Source organism: Protopterus annectens, chromosome 7.part0, assembly GCF_019279795.1.
Source record: "Protopterus annectens isolate FY-2018-M chromosome 7.part0, PAN1.0, whole genome shotgun sequence".
Classification (NCBI taxonomy): Eukaryota; Metazoa; Chordata; order Ceratodontiformes; family Protopteridae; genus Protopterus; species Protopterus annectens.
In genome coordinates, this window is record NC_056739.1 from 1,319,581,428 (window position 1) to 1,319,604,676 (window position 23,249).

The 23,249-nt window shown below is 38.4% G+C and overlaps 1 protein-coding gene across 1 annotated transcript in view; it reads left to right on the forward strand.

Annotated features, from left to right (window-relative positions):
- Nucleotides 1-23,249, forward strand: part of LOC122807033 (prickle-like protein 2) — a 482,148-nt gene that overhangs the window by 117,998 nt on the left and 340,901 nt on the right. Inside the window, exon 2 of the mRNA XM_044077928.1 lies at nucleotides 46-229. Coding sequence (XP_043933863.1) covers nucleotides 98-229 — 132 coding nt within the window. The 5' untranslated portion in view covers nucleotides 46-97. The remainder of the gene's footprint in view (nucleotides 1-45; nucleotides 230-23,249) is intronic.

Below are 23,249 nucleotides of genomic sequence, written 5' to 3' on the forward strand. Positions count from 1 at the left end.
AGTAGAGTTTGTTTGCCCCACACGTACTTTTTTATTTCCCTGCAGGAAGATTTGTCTTCACTGTAAGTGCCCGCGGGAGGAGCACAGTGTATCGGTGATGCCTTTGGAAATGGAAAAGACTGTGAATAAACTCATGTATGACTTTCAGCGGAACTCTACTTCTGATGACGATTCTGGCTGTGCTTTGGAAGAATATGCCTGGGTACCTCCTGGACTGAAGCCAGAGCAAGTAAGGCTGGGTATTACTTTACTATTTGAAAATGCAGATTTCTAATTTTGTAAAGTGACGTTAGTGACATGCAGATTAAAAGTATATGCACATTGAATTCATATGATGACAAAAGCTCAAAATATGATTATTTCTTCTAAAAGTGGAGGCATAATACACTAATATAGTTGCTGCCTTGGGTGTGACTTTAACACATATGGACATATAAAATGTAGATAATACTTGCTTATTGCTCACTGTTGCCCCTTTGTTATGCACATTATGTTAAGACTGAGACAAAAATAAGTTTGAGTACATTTAGCTCCAGCGTTGCTTTTGTTGGACATACAAATGTTCAGACATATATCTCACAACAGGTAACAATAGCCACAGAAAACAAGCAGCTTAATGATCTGTGTTAAAAATCTATTTGATGATATAACTAAATAAATCTAGCATATTTTCAGTTGTATACTTCCCTCATTTGGCTTGTGAGGATCCCTGTTTAGTCCTACTAGCTGTTAAAACAGTAACAATCCTTTGTTACATTGGTGTAGAAAGAAATATTTGATTTTTTCTCCACATTAAATGCCTTGAGTGTAAACAGTATCCTTCATACTATAGCTACAAGCTAATTAAGCATACAGATCTAATTACACTGGAATACCTAAATGTTCATTGATGGTTCAGGTCACAAATAAGCAGATAAAGTAATTAGAAAGGTGGCACTACACATAACCAGCCACTGAACATGTGAACTTAGCAGGAGAGTTTGTACAGGGATGTGTGTGAAGTATTACATGTGACAGAAATAAAGCAAGAAGAAAAGCATTTCATTTTATGCCGGGTATATTTCATGACTGTTTTATTTGAAAAACATGGCTTAACAAAGATAGTTTTTGATTATGTACCTAAAACATTTATTTTATTTGCTGGAAATATGTATCTGTTTCCATTTGATCTAAGTCTCTGAATGAGATGTCTGGACTGGAGTACATGATGACAGATATATTGGTGGCAAGCTAGCCTGAAAATGACATCAGGACTGTTCAAATAATCAATAGGTTAGCCTCTTGTGATGTCACTGCCAGTGAGGCTTGAGTGTTGAAGGTGCAGGGAAGCTACATTGGAGTTAGCAATGTGAAACAAGCAGTAAGAGTAAACCTACATAGATAATTATTTAGGCCAAAGTCAGGAAAACTTTAGAAATTAACAGTAAGAAACTGTGATATTTCTAGTTGCTGTATTTCACTCTTGCGTATATATAATTCAGTTTAGTACTGTGATATCTGAACCTGCAGCCTACTTCCTGTTATTCTGGTTTTTGGATGCATACTCATCATCCATAATTAAATATTAAAACCACCATACCATGAATCATAGCCAGGTAATACTCCTTGGGACTGTATTTCATCAAATCATTGAGTCTTTGCCAATGTATTCCACAGCAGCTTATATAACTAACATCAGTTACTTGCTGTGCTGTTAAATAGATTTATTTTAGAATTATTGGGTTGCTGTAAACTTTCTGTCTGACCTGGACAATGTGTTTAAATTGTTGTATTGATGTTTTCGCTTGGGCTGCAATATACATGTTTCATTTAAGGAATGTAAGCATTAACGGCCTACTGCTATGAAGGCAACACTAAATCCTCATAAATGTCTGTCGTAAGTAACAGTTTGTCAACAGAAAAATCTGTACATGTTTAATTTTGTAAGGCAGCTCTAATGTCTTTTTCATTCAAAATTCTGCCTGCTTTCTGCTGAACAACTCACTTAATTTTCATCTTATATACAAGTGTGTTATTTTTCTCATTGTTTGTGCATGTGTATAGGGGAGCGTGCATATTTTTGTGTGTGTATATGTGTATGTGTTGTATACACACACACACACACACACACATTCATGTACGTCGGTGTGTATGTGTTGTTAGATGTGGTGGATTGATTCATAATTCATAGGGATAGTTACTAGTTAATCAGCCATCAGAACATTTTCATCTTAGCTAGAACACCCAACATCAAGGGTTACCTGACTAACCTCATAAAAGATAGCTCTATCCTATTGTCCAAGTTAGTCTTGAATGTAAGTAAGGTACTACCTTGCTTAATATGAAGTGCAGTTTATTCAAAAAGTTGGAAATAGGAAGGGATAAGAATCTGCCATCCAACATACCCTATTAATTTGCTGATAGATTTTAAGGTCTTACTAGTTAATCATTTGTAAATGCATAGAGCAGCTTAGATTCCTGCTTAGTCTGCCTGCTCTTAAAGGCAGAGATTATTTAAGCAGTTTATAGTCTGTATAAAAACACCAAACTGAACCTGCAGTTCTGCAGGCACAGTTACTGAGTTTTCATGTGATGTAAATGCAGGCAATGTATACCTTCTGGTCATATACAGCACACCTCCCTCCTGAACACACATCTGATTTGTTTTTAAGTACTAAACATGTAGCAAGAGTTCCCTTCGCTGGAGAAGCAATAGAAAACTCAAGCAGCCCCCCCTCCACCCTGACCCCCTCCTCTTCCATTGGCAGGAACTATGAAACTTCTGTGTAAGTCAAGAAGTCCTGAGTTTGAAATTCTTAGAAAATCAACATACAGCAGCAGAGAGGGTAGATGGCAGATGAAGCTGAGGAGGAGGAAGCAGAGATATATAGGAGTACTTCTGTACAATAGCCCAAGTAGCAGTCCAACACCTAAGAGGATCATCACTACTCCAATAAAATACCAAGATTTGCCAACCCAGAAATTACAATAGGTTTACTAAAAATAATCAACCACAAGTCCATATGTATCACTGCCCTCTATATTCCCCCTGGTGATAATATCAAAGTTCTTGAAAACATCGTGTCCTGGTTCTCGTCCAATATAAAAAAATGAAACCTATATACTTGGTCATAACAACATCAACTGGAATAATATTAACTCTAAAGCCCCATTCCACACAATCACCCTGTACAACTTCTCCCAACTAATACCAATCTCCAATCAGACCAAATAAAGATGATACCTCTAGTACCATCTTTGACTGGATCCTAACAACTCACCCAAACTTTATTACCAAAGCCGGAACATTACCTGATCCTCTCAGCGATCACGTACCAGCATTCGCCAACCATCTCCCATCTCCACTGTATAAACAACACCACTACATCCAAACCCGCAACCTCTCATCTTTCAACCCTCTAACCTTCTACAAATGCTTAAAGCATACTGACTGGTCCCCTCTAAAAACCCTTCCTCTAGATTATGTTGTTTCTTACTTTAAGCACTCATTCCTAACCCTTCTCAATCAGCAAGCCCCCCCCCCCTGAACCAAACACATCAAAACCAATCCCTGCCCATGGTTATCAAAAGATGCTAAACTAGCCTTGCACCAAAGGGACAAAAAATGGAAGCAAAATCAAAAACATAAAAACCCTAACACCCTCCTAGAGTATAAGCAACTACAAAACTCCACAAAAAAGCTAATAATTACAGACCACAAAGCCCACTACTCCAACCTCCAGTTCTTGCACTCAACAAATCCCAAAAAATTCTGGGACACCATCTCATCCATGCTGCATCCAGGCAACAAAGAAAACCTCTGGCCAGACCCCAACCTCTCCAACCTTGAAACAGCCAACCAGTTCAACTCATTCTTCATAGACTGCATAACTTAACTATCAGCCTCCTTCCCACCCCCCTCCTCTACTAGCACCCCTTCCTGCCCCAACCACCACCACCCCAATCATCAACCTTTCTCCACATCCTTCTGCCTCAAGCACATCCCCACAAGCACTATAAAAAGACTTCTCCTCAAACTCAAACCCTGTCTCAATGCACCTCGACAACCTTCCACCCAACTTCCTCAAACAATCTGCAAACAGCATTGCCTATCCTATCTCTATTCTTATAAATAGATCCATACAAGAATCATATGTCCCTTCTCTTCAACCTATCCATTTAACAACTTTCACCAACCCATCCCAGACTCATCTATCATCCAATATGCAGATGACTCAACAATAATCTGCTCAGCCTTATCCCCCTCCGAGCTCCCAACTAGCCTTCTCCAAAACAGATACCTGGATGCAGAATAACCATCTGGCATTAAATGCAAATAAAACCAAACTAATGTTTTTTCCCCTACCAAAAACTTCATTGACAAATTCACATTCACCATACAAAGCCAAAATAACACCCTCCTTGAAATTGTTCCCAACACCATGCTTTTTGGCATCATTATTGATGAAGAACTAAAATCTGACACCCACATCCACTCCACAATCAAGAAAATCCACCAAATGTTAGGTCTCCTCTACAGGCACAACCACTTCCTATGCCCCTCTACCCATCAAACTCTTGCATCCACCTTCCTACTCCCCTCTCTTATGTATGGTGCCTCTCTTTTCATCAATCTCCATCTTGGCCTTCAGTCCAAACTTGAATCCTGCTACCACAAGATCTCCAAATTTGCAATCAATCAAAAAAACTCATCACACCACTGCCACTCCCTCCTCACCCTCAGCTGGCTTGAACTACCCAACTACCTCAGTTACCTACAACTCACCATTGGCCACAAGCTCAGCTTTAAACCTGCCAACTGCCCAATTCTTGCAACTTCCTTAAAACCTTACATTCCCAACTGCTCACTCAGATCCAAAAAACAAAATCCCCTTCATATCCACAAACCTGCATGACCTCCTGGACATCTACTGCTGTCCCACTCCCTAGCTAAACAGTGGAACTCTCTCCCCACACACCTACGAAACCTACCTAACCATACAAATTTAAACTCTCAGCTACTGTCTCATCTTTCTTCCAAATGTGAATGCCCTTGCCATGCTCCAACTACCTCTACTATTACTTCATCCCACCCAAAACAATTCCTCCCCTACTAAACACTAATTTTCTTTCTAATATCTATTATACTATAATCTCCTATCTCAAATATACTATTACTCTCTCCATGCATAATATTTTCCTAACCTACTAATGGTTAGTAGCTGTATATTTTGAAATGTTAAACCTACAACTGAGTTTATAACAAAAATATTCACTTTATGTAAATGTTGAAATTTCTGTATTGAATTATGTCTTTTCATTTTTGTAACATTGTGACAAGTCAATTGCAAATATCATGGAGCTTATCTGTAAATGTTTAATTAGCTGTATAAACTATGTCCTTTTGTAACGTGAAATGTAACTTGCAATTATTGTGGAGCTTTTCTCCCCGGGCCTCCACTAAAAACAGGCTCTTCTTGGCCCAATGAACTTCCCCGGTCATCAAACTTAAGTAAATAAATAAATAAAATAAATCTTTGCATGTACACAAGTTCTCCCTCAGTTCTGTGAGAGCAGATCTGTGCAGACAGACAGGCAATATCAAATCTAGAATGACCAAAATTGCAAACAGCTCTGAAAAGCTGATCAAGAAAGTAGTGGAAAGAATGACAAATTGTGAAGTAAACAAAGAGATTATCCATTACAAAAACAAATAGGGGGGGCAGATCAAGAAAGGTGCAGAAGGGGAGGTAGAAAAAGGAGTTGAGCTTAAGAGAGGAGGGTTAGTAGTGCTAAATGCAAAGAATTCTTGGAGGAAGAGGATTGCAGTGAGAAAGATCTGGGAGTTTAGAAAAGCCAAGGCACACAGGAATAAGGGTATGAGGGTGGCAGTAGGCAGGGGCAAGAAAAGAATAGTCAATTTGAGAAAGGGGAGAATGCAGTAAGGGATATGGCAATAAGAAGAGAAAAGGGTAAAGGTCAAATGTGAGATAGCAAGTGCAAAGGTCCACAGCAAAGAGAAAATGAAAATGTTTGGGAAAAGGTAGTTGGTTTATAGCAAATTATAGAGAAAAAACATAGGGAAAAGACAGGAGACTAAGGAAACATTAGAGGAAGCAGCAGAAGAAAAAATGGGAAGTATAAGCAAGGAGGAGCTGTGGTAGCACTTTGGCAGATGAAAAAAGGGTTCAGCCTGTTAGGAAAAAGGCAACCAACCTAGAGGAATGTAAATCAGGAAAGGTAGCATAGAAAAAGCATGGAGGAAGGGCAAAACAAGGGAGGTGATCCAAGAGGGGCAGATTAATGACATTTGTGTCAGCCTAAGAATGACAGGAGAAAAAGTACATATAGTATGACAGGCAGAGTGAGTGTCAAAATATTAAGAAGGGTAAATACAGGTATTCCCAAATAGGAGGGTTTAGAAAATCTAGCCATGGGAAGGCAAGGGGCTTCTGGTAGTAGGGCATTTTATGACAAATGTTATGAGGGAAGAAGGATGGAAAGGAAGTGTTTAGTTGATGAATTAAATGGTTGCATGGCTGATACAAGAAAGAACAGGCTTGCCCCCCCCTCCAAGGTGGATGTAAGAGTCAGGCAGCAGATAAGGTTGATACAAGTTGTTTAGTGGTGTGGTGGTGCTGGGGTGGGGGAGGGGGCAATGAGGGCTCTATAATGTAATTGCCAGGTGTAGGGATTTGGAAGAACAGTACTCTTTTCCAGATTACTACTGGTGTCCAAAGTAGTATAACAAATAATGTAAGAAAATGCATTTGAAATGCTGACTGGATGATTATGGGTAAGGAATCACTGGCAAATGAATGTAGGGGACCTGGCAGAGATGCAAACCAAAAAATATTGCTTTTCTACATTTAAACAAATGTGCTTTTAAATTGAGGTGGAAGGGGTGGGGGTACAAAAAGCAAACAGGAAGGACATCAATGGACTCGAGTAAGAGAAAAATAGGTTGGTACATGAAGAAATATAAAACTGAGAATGAGATCAGACGGACAGAAGGTTATACTAATTGTGAAGGGATAAGAAGACTTCAGGCACTATGAACAGCAGGCAGAGCGAACATAATATAAGTAATGAATACTTGGATACCTGGAAAGAAAGAGTGGGATATGGTTAATTAAAGGAATAGCACCACAGGAGCAGTGGCAGTCTGTGTAAAGAATAAATGTAAATGTGAAGTACTGGAATTAATGGGGGATGAGAAGGAGTAAATCAAGGGTTGGGGGCAATAGATTCTTAGAACATAGAAAAAACAAATCTCTTTGCAGTCAAAGTGGAGTGGATGAATGAGGTTGTGACATATGGTCAACATCTGTAGTCTCCACATGATTTAAGGGAAGATTACATATTAATAAAGGATACAACAAGGGTGAGAATGTAAGAAAATAGTAAGGTTGATGGAAGACAGTCGTCTCCTTGAAGCACACTTGAGCATCCCAGCATCAAATACGGGGAAGGAGAATGAAATAGTTATCATTTTGGTTTTGCCAGTGAAATGCATGTCCTGATCTGGTATGTTACTACTGTTGTACATTCATGCATACTGCAGCATTTCTGCACATGCCTAGTTGCTTGGATCATTGCTGAAAAGGTCCCTGGGCAGTTAACTAACCTGGTTAACAAAGGATAAATAAAAAAGCGAGATGATGCATACTAAAGACTTAAATCTTCAGACAGTACTTTAAACTCTAACATCATATCAGTGTTTCTGAAGGCTAACCTTTCATACTTTAAGGTATACTGTGAATGAGCACACACACACACACACACACACACACACACACACACACACACACACACACACACACACACACACACACAGACACCTTGTCCATATTTTTCCTTCTTGACTGTATCTGTTTTCTGTGAGATTATGCTGTCCTTACATTGTGTTAGAGCTACAAACAAATATGAATCCCTGCAGGCTCATTAGTGAAATGTGTCTGCACTTATGATAATTATTTAACTTTAAAATTATGAATTCAAATGTCTTAATTTGCCTTGTCATGACAATTTTGTCTCCACACCCAGTCTACTCTAAGCGGCTTTCTACAGAGTCACAATATTCAATCCATGTTTAGTCATAAAACATGATTTAACAGTACACAGATGGAGCATATGCAATGTCTAGTTTTCAGATAGATTATTAGATGTCAGTGTCTGGGAATTCAGAATGTGGCTTTCCAAGATTGCAGTTAAGAGCATTAGGAATTCCCCAGACTATTCCACCAAACTTGTGCAAAGCATAAATGCATAATATAAATACATTTTAACCTCTTTGGCTATGTTATACACTGGGCTTTGTCACATATTCATTCAAAAACAACCTTATACTGCATATTAGCTTTGACAGGAATACTTATAAGGGAAAACGATCATGTAACTTAATATCAGGCACACCATAGCCAGTTTTCTCTTAACAGCCATGGTGCATGGCAGTCCTAAAACTTTCATCCCTGTTCCAGAAAACAAATTCCTTTACCTGTTTATGGCACCACATCTTCCTAGCAAAAATGCAGTCCTCCCATTTAACCTTCCACTTACTCATCTTCTTCCTTTTCAAACATTCCTTCATACCCCGCATATAAGGAAGCCTTCTTTAACCACTTTCCGAAGTCTCAATCCCCAATATCAAGTCCTCACTACCAAAAATTAAACCTCACTTCCAGTGCATAAAACAGCAAGAGAATTAACATCATACAAAGTCTCAAAAAAGCAAAGCACAAAATGTTAAGAAAAACAACATTTATAATATGAAAACCATAGCCAGCCACCTTTCATTATACAGTTTCCCTTTTAGTAAGGTTCAAATGAGAATCCCACAAAACCATTCCAGAACTACTCATAGTCTCCTTCTCAAAGCATTCCAGCAAAAAAGTCTCACCACACAAGTTGTACTCTAAGGAATATAAGAGGGTGTCCATAGGTGATAAGCATTAACATTATTGTAGTATGAGGGAGATGAAGGGGTTTCCAAAGCAAAAACATTACAGTTCTGTTAACTGAGATGTTAGACACAATAATCTTAGACAATGAGCAGTAACATTATTGTAGTGTTGTACAGTAATATTTTAGTTTTGTAGTGTAAGGGATAGAGTCAGAGGGCACAACACTTTGAATATATACTGTGGATACTATAGAAAAAAAAAACAATATACTTCTTTTAACATTAGGTAGTGGGATGCCCAATCCTATGCAACCATTGTTCTATTTATTCAAAAAGGTTGGTGGTGGAAGATGCTCATGCAATTGTGCTGAAGTACATGGGATGAGCAGTGGGATGAGTTGGAAATGGAGGACATGACAGTATGATGTAGAAATACCTTGAATAATGAGCACATTACCAACTGCATTTGTGAAGGAGGAGGTGCCCTTTGAAACAAGCATAAGGGGTGCATGTCTATTTCCAGTTTTTACAATGCATCACACTCAGGGGGTGACCCTAATTGTGCAGCACGGTGTGACTCTTCTTTTGTTACATGGTTGCTTTGGAGATTGTGTACAGATTATAGTTTTCCACTGTGTCAGCAGGGACCCTCAATAATATATTCTGTGTTGAGATTCCTGGTGTAATACATATAAGTTCTTCTCTGACCTATCTCAAGTATGGCTGACTTTAGTGTACAAACTTTTAATATTTAACAAAAACTGGAAGCCAAACAGATGTAGACAGGATGTGCTTTATTAAAAACAAGTAAGCACTTTCATTCAAATATCTCCCAAGTATGCAACAAAGTCTAGAAGATTTAGGATTTTTGCCTGGAAGTGTTTAAATAGGTATTTTTATACCCCAAGTAGACTCTAAAGTATTTTTCCTCAAGTGGATTGCAAATGTTGGAAGTGTGACAGGCAATAAAGAGGTAGCTGGGAACATACTTTTTGGGAGTGTAATGAGCTGGTAGAATTTTGGGATTCTCTGTCAGAGATGCTGATTGAGCTGATTGGACTGACTGGGGAGATGATTTTTTTGAGTTATACAGAATCAAAATTGCCCAGACATAGTAAAGCCTTGCTGAGTCTAATTATGGTGGCTGCCAAAAAAGCAGTTACTAGAAAATGGAAATCAAAGTCTAGACCAACTTTACTCGAAGCAGTAAATATAGTAACAGAGATAAAACAACTGGAACTGGGATCTTAGAAAAGGGAAGGAGCAAACTACATAGGAAAAAAAATAGAAATTGTGGGAACAATATATGCAGAGCAGGAATGAGGTTTAAGAGACAGGATTTGAATGAGCCATATAATGCTTAACTGACAATGACTGGATGGTTTATAAGTGATGTATAATGTTTACAACTAGAGTTGTTTCATTGGCGTCCATGATGCAAACTGTTTGTAACTAGAGTGATATCATTTTGTATGTTTTTCATTTATATGAATGTAAGATTCTGTCATATGTGTAAATGTAATACAGATGTTTGAAAACAAAATCATTTGAATGGCTTCAAATTGTCATTACTGACCCTGGGCTTTTGAAGCAGGTTTTAATACTTCTTGAATCTCAGCCAATGTTATTAATTTTGGTAATGATAAATGGCTAGAAGTTACTCTTTTGGCAGAAAATAACAGGTACTCTTAAATAATGTCCTATATACCACCATAAATGTATTTTTGGTTTCGCCCAGACTCAGTATTTTCTCAAATTTTACCCTGAGCTGGCAAACACATTGTGCAACATAACTGGCCAAACTAGATGAGATGAACAGCAACAAATTTGTATTATACACAAACCAGGGAGATTGGTCCCACTGTGATTGCATCTGCCTATCTAGCTGTCCTTTCCTTGCCATTGCTTACTCTGTACACCTGCTGGATATCAATCTCTTGATCTGTTCACTAGGTTAATAATCCTGTTACTGCAGATTAACACATGGCATAATGAAGAACGCTGGCAAATTGAATGAACTGGGTAATTCAGCAGTGCTTAAGTCATACATGTTTGCATCCTCTTTATTCACTCTGAGCCTCAGATTGATAAAACTTACTATTAAAATACCAACCATACCGCCCCCACAAGAGGACGGATGGTTATGCTATTTCTAAAGGGAATTGCATCAGTAAAGCAAGTAGCCCCTTTTCCCCACACTCTTTTTGACAGTTTACATTAGTAGGAACCTGTTTTCTCCATCTGTGATTGCATGGCCACCTACAGTTTAAGCTGATAAAAAAGTACGCCTTCAAAATGCTTGAATCCCTAATGTTTAAGTAATTTTACAGAACCATTTATATATGCAGTTGCAGAATCTATTTTTAAGCAGGACATACTCCCTAATGACAATAACTTTATTAAGTGCATAGGTAAAGTGTCGCTATAAAGACAATTCATCATTAAGACTTCATTTATTTCATTATCCATACAGCCGATTTCTTTTGCTAGTGTATGTACACTGTCACACTTCGAGGTGCATGGGAGTCTAATCAGGAAATATGTTTGACATGAAAAGCTTAACTGGAGCAGTGCCCAGAATCAGATATGGGACAACAGTTCCTAAGCTTTGACCTTAGAAATGAAACTAATAGCTACCACTCACATTTTACACTGTGATGATTATGTTTCATGTTCATGAGCAGTCCTGGGGATTGCTGGAGGAAGGATCATTGTGTGATTTCCTGTAGCAGACTAGTTTAAAACTGTTTAATTTTCCTGTATATAAGCCTCATGTTTGTGCATTTGTTGGCTAAATTAACCAGAGCTGCTCTGCTTTTGCTGTACTTTGCCTGAGGTCCAGAGTATTTCTACTTGAATCCAAGCCATCCGAAGCTAAGAACAAGAAATTAAGCTTATTTTGCGTTTGATCTGCACTTTTCATTGTATTTTACTGTTTTAATGCATTAATCTGTGCCTTTTTGATTATTTCTACTGTTTTTACTGTTTGTACATGATTATTACCTGCACTTATTTTTCACTGATATATTGCTTAGTTAGCATAGACTAGAAACTAGATCCAGTCTTGCTGAATCTAGCCTGTTTTTCATAACTTGAACTCAAATCCAGCCATCTTACATCTAGAAGGGCTCCTCCGCACCCTTGTGGTAGAAGAGTATGGATATAGACTTGTCTGAGCTGGGGATTGCTAGAAGAAGGATCATTGTGTGATCTCCCATTGGCAGACTAGTTTAAAACTGTTTAATTTCACCTGTATGTAAGCCTCGCTTTTGCTCATAGCTGCACCCTACTCAACGGTGGTTAGTTGTGCTTTATATAGACACAGATGCCTAGAAATTATTTTTCCCTGGAAGCTAGTGCATCAAACCCTCCCAGGTTCCCTGCTGCTCTGTGGGCAACACAATTGCACATTTCTGCACTACAGGCAACTCAGCTGAGTAGCGTTGCCCCACTTTTCATCCCTGATCTTCTATAGAATAAGTCTCCTAGTTAATCCCAGAGCAATAGCTGATCAGATTTGCCCCCTCACAAATTAGTACTTTAGAATTACCTGCTACTATGGACAGTCAGTTTCCCAACATTCCTCCAGCCAGGCTGATTGACACTGGTATCCTGAGGTAATGTAGCAATAGGCTCATCTATACTGACAATCACTTGCTCCTAAAATAAACACATACAGTATGTGAGGGATGTAACTATATCATGAAACTAGAATTGTTCCTCTCACATAACAATAAATAAGACATCGAACAATTTGCCATCACACACACCTCTCCACTCACACAAGATAAGATCAAGACACATAAACCCACATACATGGAGGTACTCATTAAGTGCCTACTGAAAGACTCGAGACCAGGAGGGATGAAAGCACAAAATTGCCTTGTATTTTTATCCACTTTGGTTTTATCCAAATAATAACGAAAGAGGCGACACCATGGCTCATTGCAGAATATTTAATATATCAAAATACTAAATAAAACACAGTAAGCACTTTCATGTTTCCGAGAACGTTCCTTCAGACTTTGATACAACAGTCACCATTTACCTGAATTAAACAGTATCATTAGCATTTATACAGGACTGTTTTGTTTTTGACATTCACTTTGTTTTTATATTAAAGTTCAACACACTCTTAAGGTCAATGGGGTTGATCATTTTCTTTTTTGGTTGTAGGTGACATAAATAAAAGTTCTCTTGATGTTTTGCTGAATACTTTATCAACTGATAAATGTAAAGTAACAAAAAAGTATCTCACATAAAAGGTTACATTTCATGCGTACACACCTTAAATTACTGATACGTCCCAATGACTGAACTTTGTTGCTTTCTTCCTCAGAGCTCTAGCTCTGCTTACACAGGGCTGTGTGAAGCTACTTGTTAATATGCTTATTGTGTCCCGTTTCCAGTGAACTCTGCAAGGCATAGCAAGTGTCTACACAGTTAAAAAGTTATACAAAGTAATTATACTGTGTGCTTATTATAAAGCTGTAGAAATTAACCACGTACAAAAGCTGCACTTAGATGTGAGACTATAGGTAGTTGGCAGGTACAAAACATATATAGAGATAAATACTTGCAGAAGTAGTGTAGGTTAACATTGTGGAGAAAGCCCAGTGCAGTACAGAAGGAAGAAGTCCAGAGAGAGTTCAACATTTCAGAGTACTCAGGGCTTTCTTTGAATATAATTTATGGGCTACAGATGCTTTACCTATCAACATTCAGGAAACAATTGGTAAAAGAAACACACATTGCTCACAGCTTGCTGATAAAAGCTTCTTCCTGCACACATCAAACTTTTTTTTTTTTTCAGGAAATAAAACCCCACCTACACCCAGACTTCTCAACTGTCTCTGATTTTTCCTCATATGTTTGTCTTACCGCTTGCACAATTTTTATTCTGTACTACATTACTGATGATTACAATCAGTCACTAATGCCAGACTTTAGATTTTCATATTTCTTACTTTTCTGAAAATGCAAATAATGCAAAACCTATTGTTCTATTACCTTTTTAAGTGAATCTGAGTAAAGAGGTTGAGAGGTATGCCTGCACCTGCCAGTGTGGCAAGTAACTCATATCCCCCATCCTTACATATTATAAACTGATTGGCTACAAAAGAGAAGGGAGAGGGAGAAAGCCCTACCCCAAACCAGCTACAACAGGGTTGCTCCACTAGTGGCATATGTAGGAACCTGTATACAGAAAGAACATTGGCCATTTCTGATTGGGCAGTACATAGCCATTCCAGTCTTCATCATGCAAGTGTAGGGCAGCTGTTACATATACAGTACAAATGTCCTCCATACTTTAACATGATTACTGTGATCTGTAATGTCTGTTGTATTTTTTCAGCTTATGAACCATTTTAGGATGACTGCTAGTACCTGAATATATGATGCTAAAACTTTTAACAAAAAATCCTATTAAATTAAGTACTGCATAAATAGTAGTACAAGAAGAAAAATGTCACTTCCACTCAGAATTTTTTCAGAGAAGCAGTCTGGCAAATCTGAGTTGATAAATTTCAACAAACTGTTTTTTGATAATCTGTAGTGGATTATTTATATGCTCTCTATAAAAGTGTACATGTTCCATTTGTTGTCCCATAATGTCTAGTTATTTATTTACACATTACTGATATGATGCTCACCTTTATAAGGCCTGGGCCCATTCTACTGATATTTGTCAATAGAATCTACAGTTATCCAGCCCTCAAACTCAGTAGTTAACTCAAAATTGTAATTATTGCCAGAGATCAGCTGCTTAAACAGATAATCCTAACATTTTAACATAGTTTTGGTATGTCATGAAGATGTGTGACTTGCAAAATAATTACATAACTGGCTTTAGGCACCAGTGAACCCTTTGGTCACTGAGGGCCCCCTGGTCGTGAAGGGCCCCAACCACAGCAAACTTATCTTACATTGATATTTTGTAATATGTCAGTCAAACCAACAAAAGCTAGTACAGCAATGTTGTGTACTTAATAAAGCAAGTAGGTATTAATAGCTCTTATTTATATCTCCTTTAAATTCAAAGATATCACTGGTTACAGTAACATTGTTTTGTCAAGTAACAGGCTTCATAATTCCATGAAATATGTTGCCATAGTGCCCCTGGTTTAGTTAAGTCCTGCTAGTGGACATTCTCTCCACTAAAACTAGCAACATAGCTAGCTTTAGGTATTCAACTGTGTGGGTACCCCACAAAAGCTGCTGCTGGCTGGTGAAAAATGAGAAAAAATATATATTAATTTTCTGATTATGCTCTTTAACTGAACGGGGCTGAGATATGACCTTGTTAGGCACGACTGATAATAAAGATGAGCAAGGTAAGCGCTAGAGATCAGCAGCCCAGAGTGACCAATCTCAGTGCATACCTTGGATTTTAAGAGTTGATGTTTCTAATCTTCAGGGATAGTTTTATCTTTCAAGGAGCTTTATAAATACTGGCAGAACACCAGATACTGTAACTCTCAACTTTTCTGCTCAAGAATTCTGGGCAAAACCAAAAATAATGGCAGAATAAAGGTTCAAAATCAGAAAAACATTTTAAATATTACTATAATAGAATGAGACATCTTGCATCAACATGCATTTTTGGACAATAAAAAAGAAGTATGAAACTTTTATGTCTGGATTTATTGATTGCCTATAATCCTGAATGATTTACCAGCAAATTAAACTTTTTATGATGGACAAAGCAAAATTATGAGGCAAAATCAGGGCTGGTCTGTGAAATCAGGGGCAGTGATATGCATGCATTACTCTTTAATAAGGTAAATAAAATTGACTTATCCCAGCTGCTGTTTAATAACTGCTAAACAGCAGTCACTGATCTGGTATGGCAGTGCCAGTGTTGCACAGTGTATTGCTACTTGCTGAAATAAGTACAAAACTATGGTGTATGCTTGTCTGTGTATGTAAATAAAATCACTGATTTTTATCTGTGCACACTCAATAATGCCAGGACACATACTTTACTCTGGGTATCAGCAAAAATTTAATTAACAAGTAAATGAATTTCAAAAGTAAGGCATGAAATAAATAACAGAGCATTCAGACACTTATATTTCCTTGAAGTCTTGTGAGCCCCAATCCCCAGACTGTATAAATAGATTTTTTCTTGGACTTAGAGCTTCTGCTCTCAGCCACACCCATTCTAAAACCAGCCCTGCTTAGATATGTGCATACAGAAGGTTTCTACAGAGTTCTGTCAGGGGGGGCTATGGATTTTGTGGTCATTATGTCTTTAATTTTCATTACAGTCAAACCTTAGAGGTGTGCACAGGAGGTCATTATAGCTTGTATTTGGGTCTGGAACAGTGTGGTCATTCTTTCTTTTACTTTTCTTACAGACTTCAGAGGTGTACAAAGGAGGTTACTATAGCTTATGTAGAGACTGTGTACTGTCTAGGATCAACAAAGTGGAACACAGTACTGCAATATATTTTTTTTCAATTCCTCACAATCACACATCAGACACATACACAGGTGGCTGCCTTTGGGGATTAGGAGTGAGGAGGTATGCTATGTAAATGTATGTTAGCAGTCACTTGAAATACATGACTCTGGCCCATTTGGCCTTCACTTTCATCCCAATCTAACACCAGAGGGATGCACAGGCAGTGACTGTCATTTTGGGGGGATTTAGGGAGACAATCAGTATTCCCAGATAGGATTTGTGCATCCTCCCAATAATTGGCAGATAATTTATTACCTACACTTATGTCTTCATTGAAAGCAAAAAATTAGGCTGACATTCTTTTCTTGCTCATGATTTCTGTTTAGGCCACCACTGGAGCATTTCAGAACATCTATAACCCTATGGTTTCTGGTGTCTAAATTTGACTCAGTAATTTTCTGAATGGTTATTATTGTGCTGTCTTGGTCAGAAAAGGTATATTGAAAGAATGCAAGGAAAACTAAAGTTGAACAGGGACACAAAGATTTCTTTCTTTAATCATCATTTCTGTTCAATACATCACTGGATAACAAATTGTGTACAAAAAGACTTTAAAATGTACTTCAGAGCATATATATAGAACATTATGGTTTCTTAAAAAGTGAAAGAGTTAAGGTAAAAAAATTTGATAAAAGGAAGAAGAAAGCAATGTGTATGTTGTGAGGAGCCAAAGATTGGAGAAAACAGAGAGGGTCAGTCGAGGAAGTTCATGCATGTGAATGTGTTTTGGGGAGATGAAACAGTAACCAGTGCCTAGGGCACCATTTAATCTAAGTTCAGCCCTGTACATAGAGTTGTTATAATGTATCATTGCTACAGTTAAATGCCAGTAACTGTGAATGTTCCTCAGTGAGATGGGCCAAAATAATGTGATGCACAGGCTTGTCATAATCTAAGAGTATTGTAGCTGCAGGTCAGTCTCTGTGTACAACTCCTAAAAGTTTGCAGCTTAAACTAAAAGGTTGCCTAGGATGAGGAGTGGCAGTGACAGGGTGATACTTAAGGCTAGAAGTGCCCAGGGGCCCTCAAAATGCTAAGCCCATCCCTGATAACTATTATAGTAGTTGCAAGCACAGGAGCTCATTGTTCAACCCCCAAGCACCTATGTCTTGTGACTGCCACAAGAGATTATATGAAATTTGTTGATAAATTACACAGAAGGGTGTTGTTCAAATAACTAAAATAAAAGCAAAGGAAAAAGTGAAATAAAGTAATGCTGGTTGGTGAAAAGCATGTGAGTAAGGATCGTAAATTCAAGGATGCCTCAGTTATGATAACATTAATGTGCAATATTTCAGGCATAACGTGGAAAATAATCAGTTCTCTCAAAAAAGTAAATGAAAAACAATGTCCTTTATCACATGAAGAAAGGATGACAGGGAGACATCTGTTAGCATAATGTTAAAGAAAAAAGGAAGGCTCATAACAGATTTCATAAATAAAATTGCCGTTGCATACATTGCTGCCACAGTATATAATTTTATTGCTTAAATTTCCATGCATACACAGTGAATTTGTGAAATAAAGTCAGCTTTATCAAGCACCTTTCAGCTTTCATCCATACATGACCACTTTTTCCCATTTTTGCACATGGGGTCAGGGTGTGACTTCAACAGTGACAATCACCTATATTCAATGTGTAAACCATTGTGTGGCTAGTCCTGCCAGAGTTGGTCTTCCACACCACACACTCACACCTACGAGCTACGGCCAATTTAGTGTCCAGGCCACCTACTACATGTCTTTGGGATGTGAGATGAAACTGTAGCACCTGGAAGAAACCTATGTGGACACAAGCAGGACATGCAGGCTCTACATAAAAGGCATCCCAACTGAGAATCAAACTAGCAAATCTCTTGCTGTGAGGTGACAACACTGTCCGTTACACCACTGTGCCATCCACCTTTCAGCATTGTTAAGCTCAAAACTCATTCTAGATCATAAACAGCAATCACAACAGAAGACCATTAAGAAGTTAAATTGCTTAAACCTGTGCAAAACACTTTGGACTAAGAGACTTCTGTTTTGTGTTTGACTGTAGATGTGTATTAAAGCTTATAATGCTTTTACAGTAGCAAAAATAATACTTCTTTTCTAACAAGTATTTCTGAAGCAGCATTAAGCATGTTTTCCTTTCAAATCTATAAAATTTTTGTGCAATTTTTTCCTCTGTCTTGTAGAATACCACAGCAGCAAGTAAAGCACCTGTTACTGCAAACACATATCTGAAAACATTAAGCATGTCACAACTTCCAGCACTGCTAAACACTTAGACATCCCGTTGCAAACACATATCTGAAAACATTAAGCATGTCACAACTTCCAGCACTGCTAAACACATAGATATCCTATTGCAAACACATATCTGAAAACATTAAGCATGTCACAACTTCCAGCACTGCTAAACATTTAGATATCCTATATATATTTTCTTTCTCTGTAACTGATAACACATGGGGCAGGTAAAGCTCCTTGCACTATAATGAATTAAGATCAGATCTGTCTAATCATAACAAGATGTTACAGGGTCTCAAAATGAATGTCATAACTTTCTTCCCATAATTCACTTCACATCACTCTCAAAGTTAATTTCTTGACATTAATTTCTTGAACATATAACAACTTGGTAGTGATCAGGGACCTGATTGTAATATTCAGCATGTAGCCTACAGTTACTGTATTTCTTACATAATTTTATGTAGAATGGTATTGGTTTTCAAAACCTAACTGAAGGTAAAGTACTGTGATAGTGTAACATTTCAGTTTTTGATGCAATCTTTTCTCCCTGGTAATAAAAAAAAATCCAGTCTTCAGTGAATGCTTTTCCCTTGAGGGGATACATTAAGGTTCATAGGAGATTACTAGGCTAACAGATTACAAGCCCTTACAAGGCTAACCAATATAACCCAATTTGACCCAATATATGGCCCCTAGGGTCAATAGCTTTGTGCCTATGACTTGAGTATTTTACAGACTAACCCTGTCCATAAGAGACCTAGGCACTACCCCACGTGTGAATTTATGATATGATTCCCCATCCACTGATCCAAATTACATTTGAAGAGGGCTACGGAAGGGCTCTGCTTAATGTGAATTGGAAGTATGTTATAAAGAAGGGGCAATCTCTGAGGCACATATTTGTCTCTCCAGCATGTTTTAAGTCAATGACTAAGTTTAGAGTCTTAGATTAGGTGACCTTTGTGCTGTTTGACCTGGAGATGTGTAGCAACTCCATCAGGGCAGGGTTTTGTGCCTTGTAGATCAGGCATTGGTCACCCCTTAAGAGTTGGTAGGAGACAGAGTAAATGGACAGGGTTTTTCGTCTATCCTCATAGGACATTTTATTTATTTAAACTATGCATTTTCTTTGTGAGGAACCTCTGAGATCACTCCAGCTGCTGTAAGTGCCTAGTCATATACATGCCAAATAGTGCATTGTACTCAATTATTGGTCTACTGAGGGCTGAATACAGTAAGACTAAAATTTCCGTGGATCTGGATACCATACCGTTACTTATACGTTGTGCCACATAGAAGGACTTCTTCACCACTGCAGACACATGGCAGTCAAAGTTCAGGCTACTGTCTACCTGGGTACCTAGATCTGTCATCTCTGAGTCTACTCTTTGGGTTGCGCTATTGATGTACTTTGCAGGGGTATTTTACTTCCCAAAGGGTATGATAATACATTTTATCGCATTTAGCTTTAGGCCATGGTTCTGACACCGATCATTTGTCTAATATAGACCCTACTGAAGTATGTCTACATCATTGGAGGATTCAATGATTGCCCCAGCTTGCGGTTGTCAGCAATTGTTCTCATCCAGAGGCCTTCCACATTAGCCTTGACTTCAGAAAAGTATATTCCAAACAGGAATGGTGCCAGCACTAAGCCCTGTGGCACACCACTAGTAATTGGCCATTTGCTTGATCTGGAATCACACACTTTAAACACGTGTCCTGTTCATGAGTCAATTGGCCATCCATCTGGTGATGTATGGATTTATGCCCAGTTTTATGAGTTTATTTATAGTACCCAAGTGCGGAATTGTGTCAAATGCCTTGGCCAGGTCGAGGTAGGCAGTATGTACTGTTTTATCCTTATCCATGGCCTTAGTGACTTTCTGAAACAAATCCACCAGATTCAATAAGTATGACCTGCTCTTGATAAAGTGTAATTTGGTTGGGTTCAGTGTTTGGAGGTATTCTTTGTCATTAGTTATTAGGTCCATGATTATTTTTTCCCATGGCCTTACATATACTTAAGACTAGTTAAGCTTATGGTCTGCATTGTCCTGGTTCTGTAGATGGTTCATCTTGATGCAGAGGGATAACTGTTGCTGTCTTCCACTTTATTTGGGCAAAGCCAGTCCAGAGACTGTGGTTAAATAGGTTCATAGGTGTTTACTAGGCTAATGACCACAAGGGACTTTTTAAGTCTAGCCATGCATCCCGGATCTCTGTCAAGTTGCCTGGGAGATGAAACATTTACAAGTTACATGTGTCCATTAGAGATATAGGTGCCAAAGCAGGGATGAATTTTTAGTTTGCCATCCACTTGTCCAAGTTGCACTTGAATTGGTTTAGGGAGGAACTCTGCTTCACATGGATGGGGAGCCTGTTCCATAGATGCAGTAGTCTCTGGGATACATACCTATCTCTCCAGAAGGCGCTATTTATATCACAGGCAAGCTTTAAGTCGTTAGAATTGGCAATTCGGGTGCTGTTTGTTTTGTAGAGTGGGGTCTGACAATGTCCTGTATGCCAGGCATAGATCTCCCCTCAAAAGCCTGTAGGAGACAGAATACAGGTATAGGGCCTTGAGGTGGTCTGCATAGGACGTTTTACTTATGCCCTGTATTCTTTTAGTGAGGAACCTCTGTGGACATGCCAGTTTGTGAATATGCCTGGTTAGGTATATACCAAAGGGGGCATTGTACTCAATGATAGGTCTGATGAATGCCAAATACAGTGGAACAATGACTTCCTTGGATATAGATGCCATACCTTTGTTTATAAGTTGCACAGCATAGAATGATTTTGTCACCGCTGTAGACACATGATAGTCAAAGGCTAGATTGCTATCTATGTGTGTCCCTAAGTCCCTGACTACTGGGTCAGCTCTAAGTGGTGTGTTGTCAATATGATAGTTACCAGGGATGGATGACTTCCCAAAGGCTACTTATGCAATTCTTGGCATTTAGTTTTAGTCCATGGCTCTGACACCAGTTGTTTGTCTTTGTCAACCCCTGACAGTGATCCTAATGGACCTGATAAGTCCTGATTTAAGCTGTTTAAGAGGCAGCCTGCTATGTTGTCAGGACCTATTGAAGCTGTGTTTTTAGCTTTAAAGAGTGCAGTGGTAACCTGCTCTTTGGTGAGAATTGCCAGTGGAGTGGTGGAGGGTATTTATTGGGGGAGAACTGGTTTATTGAGGGAGAACTGGGGGTAATGGGGAGGTAAAATTTGAGCTGAATTTGTTGGCCAGCAGATTTGCTATATCTTCTGGCTGAGTATAGGTGATACTATCTACAACTAATTCCGCATATTGCTGGGTGTTGTTCTTAAGGTTGTGGACATGCCTGATAAATGCCTTTTGGTTATCCTTAGCTTTGGAGGCAGTTTTTACCTCAAAGTCTGTTTTCAGACACAACTAGTTCCCTGATTTACATATTTAGACTAATGAGGGTTTTTTGCTCTATTATACACATTCTCTCTTACTTCTCAAAAGGCTTTTCTTTCTTTTGTTGTACAACCAATTAATACCAAGGGAGCACCAGGGTGACTTGTTTTTGCAGTTTAACCTGGGTTTATTTTGGTCTGGTACTGCCATTTCTATGCATTTGTTTATATGGACATACAGGTCTTTTGTGTATGCATCTGTATATGTTTCTGTGTTTTCTGGATTAGAGGGAGTTGGAAACAAGCTATGGCATCCCTTAATAGTAAGCAGTTTAGCTTAGAGAAGTTCTTAAAGTTTTTGTAGTTAGGTAGGAGGACTAATTTTACCGTTATTTCAAGGGAGATGGCTTTGTGATATGATCTTACTAGTGAGGACATAACACTGTGTGTGTGTGTGTGTGTGTGGGGGGGGGGGGGGTGCAGCACTTTCCTATATTTGTGAGTACCAGATTTAGGATATTTGTTCCCCTAGTAGAAGTGCAGACTAGCTGCTTCAGGGCATTTGAATTTGCAAAGTCAAGAAATCCTTGGGCCTTCATATTAGAGGTTGCGTATGCCTCCCAATTAATGCAGGGGTAGTACAAATCACCCATGAGTATGGTAATGGGCTGGATGTTGAGTGATTCTAGTAACTTCAGGTATGATGTATGGGTTTCCTGGTTCATGGTGGGGGACCTGTAGCTAGCAAGTTTATGGTTTATCATTTTCTAAGTATTATGGCAACTCTGTGCTAGGTCTCCCTGACACATTTCAATCATAAAATTTCTCTCACAACAGTCTCCTCTGAGAAATTGGAAAGATTACCTCATTTATTCCATGTTTAAAACTGGTTTATTGAAAGCACTCACTAAAAATATATAGACTGAAATGCAAAGTGATCTGTGCTGATTTGTAATCACGGAGTATGAAATGCTTTAAACAATTCCTTGTATGCCACATCCAAGAGCCCATGCATGCATAAAAACTTGTGTGCATATTTGTTCATAATTTACTGTTTATGTAATAATTTGCAAAGCAAATTCATACTGCATTTGTTTTCTTTACCGTCCTACATGGCAGTAGCTTAATACAATAATCTATTTGCATTTGATTTTCCTATTTAATAGACTTTGATGGCTAGACAAATGGACATTTAATTCAGTGGGCAGAAAGTGGTGGTTTCTGCTTTAGTATACAGAAGATATAAAAAGTTTACACACCTCTGTTAAAATGCCAGGT